This window comes from Aristolochia californica, unplaced genomic scaffold (genome assembly GCF_029961685.1).
Source record: "Aristolochia californica isolate CCGP_79_NKW_82.1479 unplaced genomic scaffold, dmAriCali1.0.hap1 SCAF_8, whole genome shotgun sequence".
Classification (NCBI taxonomy): Eukaryota; Viridiplantae; Streptophyta; class Magnoliopsida; order Piperales; family Aristolochiaceae; genus Aristolochia; species Aristolochia californica.
Window position 1 is genome coordinate 9,701,214 of NW_027182279.1, and position 7,862 is coordinate 9,709,075.

Below are 7,862 nucleotides of genomic sequence, written 5' to 3' on the forward strand. Positions count from 1 at the left end.
GCATGCTCGGACAAACCTCTACAAGATGCCAATTCTTTCTCTCTGCTACACCATTCTGTTGTAGAGTGTTGGCGCACGTGTACTGGTGATGTATGCGACATTCCCTTCAATATTGGGAGAAATTGCTTGAGCTGTATTCTCCCCCATTGTCTATGCGCAAGCAACGAATCTTCTTTCCTACTTCTCCCTCAGCTAACTCTCTGAACTCTTTAAATCTTGAGAATGTGTCTGGATTTTCCTTCATAAAGAAGACCCACACGTACCTTGAGAAGTCATCAATGAATGTCACCATGTACCGCATACCACTAATTGATGGTTGCTTAACAGGCCCAAATACATTAGAGTGAACTAGCTCTAACAGTTCCTTTGCTTTAAACTCTGACACCTCGTACGGTAATTGGTGTGTTTTACCATATTGGCATCCTGCACAGACCGAGTCTATTTGAACATCTACTTGAGGAATCCCCTTAAGCATCAACTTTTTCACCATCACACTTAGCTTAGAATACCTAACATGACCTAACCGCATGTGCCATAGATCTGCTGTCTCATTTTTCCTTGTCTTGTCTATATATGTAGACTCTACTGACATTACGTAGACTGACTCCAATCGTCACCCCTCCATTTTCAGTGTTTTTGAAATTCTGAGATCATGATACACTTTCACATCTCGGGGACCGAACAGAACATAGTGGCCTGATGATGTTAACTGAGCCACAGATAACAAATTTTTCTTCATTCCTGGGACATGATAAACATCATGTAGTGGCACCTGGTTGGGATTATACCGAGGCATAATTATAGTCTTACAGATGTGAGCTATCAATAACCTTGAGTTACAGACTGTCACCACCACACGGCCTCCCTTGTACTCAGACAGGTTTTGCAGCTTCTCTTTATCACCCTTCATATGATTTGAGCAGCCCAAATCTATGATCCAGTCATTTTTGTAGTCAATCTGTTCAGGTGTTGTTACAGTGAGAGCTAATTCTTCTTCCCCCATAACAAATAGCGCTTCAGCATGCCAACCCTCTTCACTATCCTCCTTACAACTGTGAGTGGATTTATTACTTTCAACAGACTTTTTCTTGGACGAACAATCTTTCGCCATGTGGCCCAACTTCCTGCAGTTGTAAAACTTGCCATCGAACCTTCTACTAGTTTCACGATTCTTCGAAGCTCCTCCTGGAAAGAGCTTCCCTATTCTTGGTGACTTTTCACCTTGTCACCATCCCTTTTAGATCCACTGCCTGTGTACCGCTTGAAAGTACTTCTGCTCTTGCTGGTGTAGAGCGCTTCTTCCTTACCCTTCAACGAGACTTCTCCCATTTGTTTAGCTAAAACTTCCTGACCAGCAAGTAAATTTTCAAACTCAACAAGTGTTGGTTAAGTCAACCATCCCTGTACAACGGCAACAAATCCTCGATATTCGGGTCTCAAACCATGGATAATTACTCTCTTTATCCTAGTATCCCCAATAGGAGTTGTTGGGTCTAATTCTGAAGTTTCTCGGCATATCAACTTCATCTTGTGAAAATATTGAGCAGCTCGTTCTCGAGCAGTTGCAATCTTATATCATTCTTCTTTGAGAACAGTGTAGCAAGAGTGTCCCATGCTTCCTTCGATGTTTTTGCATCCAGGATGTGCTCCAACATTTCTTTTTCAACTGTGGTCTTTAAAGCAAACATTGCTTTGCTTGCTTTAATTTTCCATTTTAGCAAGATGCCATTGGCATCTTCTACCGCCGGTTGTGTAACTTCACTACCACCGACAACCTCCCACAGGTCTTGAACTTGTAAGTAGGATTTAATACATGTTGACCACGTATTGTAGTTTTTGTTGTTGAGTGTCTTGATTCCTCCAACAACTTTAAGGTCACCCATCATGCTGGCAGAACTTCGACTATACCGAACAAGATTGACCAACAACCTTGCAGAGTACCTTACTGCTCACACCTCAAGATAGCTTCACCAAAAAAAAAAAAAAAATCAACTCCTAACCATCCCGCTCTGAAACCAATTGTTAACTGAAATTTAACAATGCATAACCTCAAAGCTTCTGATTTATTAAATCCAGATACTGAAACAGATAGTCACAGTGGACAAACACATATCCACAAACAGAGTACACAAACAGAGTATTAAACATAAACAAAACTTCAAGGGAAAGAAAATCCATTAGCTGAGGCACTCCTTGTCTTCCTGCTTGGGGACGGTGATTGTCAGCACATCGGTGGCCATCTTCCCTTGAACCACCTTCACTACTATGGTAGTTGAAGTCGTCTCACCACGACTTCTTTTCACACAGAGCCTCTTGAGTGGGAAGGGCATTGAGTGGGCCTAGAGCATTATCTATACCATTTTTAGGATGTTTTAATTTAACTTACTCAACAATTCCTTAGGTTGAATGGTACCAAGACGGTGGTTTGGTGGACAAGAAGAGAAAAAATCCTTTTGTGAGTATTAGGTGGAAGTTTGGAAAGGACTGAATGAGAAATGGATGTGTTTGCTCTCACAACTTCATATTGGAAGTTTTGATGGTTTCAAATTCAGCTCACATAAATTGTATCTTCTCATTGTTTGGAAGTTGGAATTTGGATGAAAAGGATTGAATGAGAAATGGAATTTGTAGTGCAATATCCATAAAGAGCAAGAGCTGAAAAAAAGAAGACAAAAAACTCTAATAAGACAAGTGTGAATAATAAATCATTCGTGTGCTCCTAAAACATCATTCTAATATTTAAATTTCAATAAGTATTTCATCACATAATATAATAATACTTATTATGATACATTAACCATCCTTTTAGAGCATCTAAGAATTACACTTCTACATTTGACCATCAGAAGACACACGTTTCTGAATGCTCAAACCAATGGTGTATGATAATAGAACTTGTAATGGATTTAGTTGGAACACCAAGCTTGCAACAAACTTGAGTCTTAATGTGATGGCAGTTCCAAGAAGAGATGTGATGTCCACAATATTAAGGCTTGACAGTAGTTACTTTAAGTTATATTTTCTAGCATACTTCCAACTGGTTTAATTCAATGACTGAGTTTTTTTCAGCCATGATTCATGTCTGGAGTATTTGTTGGAGTCGTTTGGGAGAAGAGGTTGTAATGAATAGTAGGGAGAGAGAGACAACAATAAGCATTCCCTACTAGAACGACAATGAAGAATTCATGTCCAAACGAGCTAGAGACAAACAGAGAGGGAGAGGCAGAGACAGAGAACTGTTTCTTAAATGCTTTTGTCAGTGTGGTTACGATGGATGGAAAGAGGGGTATTATTATTTACAAGGAACATTTCATGCTTAACCTTGTAGATAATTAATATCTATTTGAAATTTTGCTTAAATGCAATAAACGTTGCATCAACAAACCTGTGTGCAAGTGTATATTTTTACGCTTGTGCTCGACGACTACATAATGCTTCCATTCGGAATTAAGAATTCGGTGGTCCAACAACATGCTTAAAAAATGAAAAACTGAGTCCATGGTGCAAGATTTATTTGCCATGAGCTATGAAACGTTAAAAGAAAAGAAAAAAAACTCACTCAATTCGTATAAATCAACCTTTCTCTTCTAATATTGAATAAGCATTCACATTTAAATCTCATCATATAGTTCATCCCATGTTATGATACACTATTCATCTAGTTACGTAAGATATCTCATCTATCAATTACACACTTTGGCATGCACAACCCCCTGCTACCAACATGATCTTCGATAGAATTACTGGGTTGCTTGGAACCACCAGATGGTGATATTACGAGAAGCTAAGGCCATGTGATAGATTCTCCGCCAAACGAATTGCCGACTGATTGTCACATTACAATGGAATTGCATATTCTACTGGTTGATGTAGATTATTCATCAGCTGTATCAACCATGTATTCTCTTGAGCTGCCAGTGCTGCTACTCGATACTAAGTTTCAGTGGTTGACAATGATACTATCGACTGTCTCCTGCTACACCAAGAAATTGTTCCAGACCCAAGCTTAAACACATACCCAGTTGTTGACCTTCTGGAGTCATGATCTCCTGCATAATCTACATCACAATAGCCAACTAACTTGCAGTCTTCACCTTTCTTGTACAAAAGACCATAGTCAATTGTACTCTTCACATATCTCAGAATTAGACGAACTGCTTCCAAATGAGTCTTCTTTGGATCTTGCATGTACCGACTCATCACACCAACTGCATAAGAGATGTCAGGTCAAGTGAAGGTTAAGTAGATCACACTACCTACCAATTGTCGATACATCGTCGCATCTTCCAAATCTTTTCCTTCATGTGCAAAAATATTTGCATTTGGTTCCATCGGCATCGAAATCAGGTTGCATTGAAGCATTCCAAACTTCTTCAACAAATCTTTCGCATATTTCTATTGACAGAGAAATATTCCTTCTTGTGTGCGATCAACCTTTAGACCAAGAAAGTGGTTGAGCTTACCAAGTTCCTTCATCTAGAAAGGAACAAATAAATTCTTCTTTGTCTGAATAATTTCTACCTCATTATCCCTAGTTAGGATTAAATCATTTACATAAATTAGCACGATAGCTAGCTTACCTTCATTGACTTTGACAAACAAGCTAGAATCTGCAGGCGTTATTGAATTACCACTTTGTGTTTAAAATTCAGCAATCTTACCATACCATGCCCTGGGTGCTTGTTTCAATCCGTAGAGTACTTTTTGCAACTTGCAAACATGTTTAGGATGATCTTGGCTCTGAAAACCCATCAGTTGAATCATGTAGTTCTCCCGATCCAACTCTCCATGAAGAAAAGCATTCTTCACATCCATCTACCACAAGTTCGAGTCTTTGTTGGCTGCCAGTGCCAAGAGGACTCGTACGGTTGTAAGTTTTGCCACTGGACTAAAAGATTCACCATAGTCTAGTCTGAACTGTTGAGAGAAACCACGAGCTACCAATCGTGCCTTGTACCTCTCGATTGACCCATCTGGACGACGCTTGATCTTGTAGACCCACTTCCATGATATAGGTTTCACATCTTTTGGCTTTTGCACCAGATCCCAAGTCTGATTTTGCTCAAGTGCATCAATCTCTTCTTTCATAGCTGTCCTCCACTCAGAGCTCTATGATGCTTCTTCGAAGGTCTCAGGTTCTATCATATTTTCTTCTTTAGTGATGGCTGCATTGGCGTATTTGGGATTTGGCCTTCGTGTTCTTGTTGACCTTTGGAGTTGAAATTGTGGAGTTGATTCTTCCATTTCACTAGGCCTACCTTCTTCATTTGGTTGTTGATACACGATAGTTTGCTAAGGTCTCTGAGTCACTCCTTGCTCGACTTCGTTATTTGGATCTCCTCATTCACCTGAACTTGATTGGAGTTGAGCAGTATGCTCCCACATCTTTTGTTGTATCTCGTCACCAAATTCTCTTGAATATGACAAAACTTCCTTCCCTGAGGACCACCATGAAGATGCTTCATCGAATACCACATCTCATGAAGTGTAACATCTTTCACTCGTTGGGTCACAACATTTCCACTTTTTTCTCTGGTTGTCGTACCTCACATAGATACATCTAATAGCTTTCTTGTCAAACTTGTTCCATAGATGATTAGCAAAATTGCTCCGTAGATGATCAGGAAAAAATACATAACATACACAACCAAATACTAAAAAATAACTAAATGCAGGCTTCATGTTCCACAGTTTCTCAAAGGGTTTAAAAAATCCTAACCTTGGTTGAGGAAGTTTGTTGATGATAAAGGCTGCAATCCTCATTGCTTCAGCTCAAAACCTTCCAGGTACATATTTTTCATGTAGCATGCTCTGACAAACCTCTACAAGATGCCGGTTCTTTCTCTCTACTACACCATTCTATTGTGGAGTGTTGGTGCAAGTGTACTGATGATGTATGCGACATTCCCTTAAATATTGGGAGAAATTGCTTGAGCTGTATGCACCCCCATTGTTTCTGCGCAGGCAACAAATCTTCTTTCCTACTTGTGCCTCAGCTGACTCTCTGAACTCTTTAAACCTTGAGAATGTGTCTGGATATTCCTTCATAAAGATGACGCACACGTACATTGAGAAGTCATCAATGAATGCCACCATGTACCACATACCACTAATTGATGGTTGCATAACAGGCCCGAATACATTAGAGTGAACTAGCTCTAACAGTTCCTTTGCTTTAAACTTTGACTCCTTGTACGGTAATCGGTGTGCTTTGCCATATTGGCATCTTGCACAGACCGAGTCTATTCGAACATGTGGTTGAGGAAGCCCCTTTAGCATCAACTTTTTCACCATCACACTTAGCTTAGAATAGCTAACGTGACCTAACCGAATGTGCCATAGATCTGCTGCCTCATTTTTCCTTGTCTTGTCTTAATATGCAGACTTTGATGACATTACGTAGACTGACTCCAATCGTCACCTCTTCATTGTCGGTGTTTTTGAAATTCTGAGATCACGATACGCCTTCACATCTCCTAGACTGACTCCAATAGTGGCCTGATGATGTCAACTGAGCCACAAATAGAAAATTTTTCTTCATTCTTGGGACATGATAAGCATCTTGAAGTCGCACCTGGTTGGGATTATAACGAGGCGTAAATATAGTCTTACCGATGTGAGCTATCGGTAACCTTGAGTTGTCGACTGTCACCACCATACGACGTCCCTTGTACTCAGACAGATTTTCTAGCTTCTATTTAACACCCGTCATATGATTTGAGCAGCCCAAATCTACGATCAAATCATTCTTGTAGTCAATCTGTTCAGGTGTTGTTATAGTGAGAGCTAATTTTTCTTCCCCCACAACAAATAGCGCTTTAGCATCCCAACCCTCTTCACTATCCTCCAGAGAACTGTGAGTGGATGTATTACCTTCAAGTGAATTTTTCTTGGACCAATAATCTTTTGCCATGTGGCCCATCTTCCCACAGTTGTAAAACTTGCCATCGAACCTTCTACTAGTTTCACGATTCTTTGAAGCTCCCCCTAGACAAGAGCTTCCCTCTTCTTGGTGACTTTTCAACTTGTCACCATGCCTTTTAGATCCACTGCCTGTGTACTGCTTGAAAGTACCTCTGCTCTTGCTGGTGTAGAGCGCTTCTTCCTTACCCTTCAACAAGACTTCTCCCATTTGTTTAGATAAAGCTTCCTGACCAGCAAGCAAATTTTCAAACTCAACAAGTGATTGTTGAGTCAGCCATCCCTGTACAGTGGCAACGAATCCTCGATATTCAGGTCTCAAACCATGGATAATTATTCTCTTTATCCTGGTTTTCCCAATAGGAGTTGTTGGGTCTAATTCTAAAATTTCTCGGCATATCGACTTCATCTTGTGAAAATATTGAGCAATAGACATGTCGCGTTGCGCCATTGATAGTAGCTCATTCTCGAGCAGTTGTAATCTTATATCATTCTTTTTTGAGAATAGTGTAGCAAGAGTGTCCCATGCTTCCTTCGGTGTTTTTGCATCCCGGATGTGCTCCAACATTTCTTCTTCAACTGTGGTCTTTAAAACAAACTGTTATGGACTCTATATATCACGAGTTACCAACAGGCATAGGAATTAATTAATGTGATTTTTAATTTCCATGTAATTGTCTTTGGTTTGGGTAGGTTTAGCAATTATTGGTTTGAACCATTGACCCAAGGGGTCTAAAGTGTTTTGGGCGTCCTCAACCCTATTTAAGGGGACGACTAGGGTAATGAAAAATTAGCAATTGAGTCTACTCTAGCCTAGATTAAATTAGATAAACAGGTCGAGAGCTCCTTCAAGCTCTCTCCCATTTTTCCCCAATTCCTTTTCCAAAATTCTGTCTTCATCATTCCATCATTCTATCTCAACGTCAAGCCAGGTAATGGAA

General features: G+C 40.0%; 1 protein-coding gene across 1 annotated transcript; it reads right to left on the reverse strand.

The window, feature by feature from the left end:
• Nucleotides 1-6,694: 6,694 nt before the first annotated feature.
• LOC137938287 (uncharacterized) lies at nt 6,695-7,489 on the reverse strand. The gene has a single exon (XM_068783270.1). The coding sequence runs from the start codon at nt 7,487-7,489 to the stop codon at nt 6,695-6,697; it is 795 nt and encodes a 264-aa protein (XP_068639371.1).
• Between the last annotated feature and the right edge of the window lie 373 nt (nt 7,490-7,862).

Excerpts from the sequence above, each read along its gene's own strand:
- LOC137938287 (XM_068783270.1), bottom strand. The coding sequence starts at position 7,489 with ATGTTGGAGCACATCCGGGATGCAAAAACACCGAAGGAAGCATGGGAC.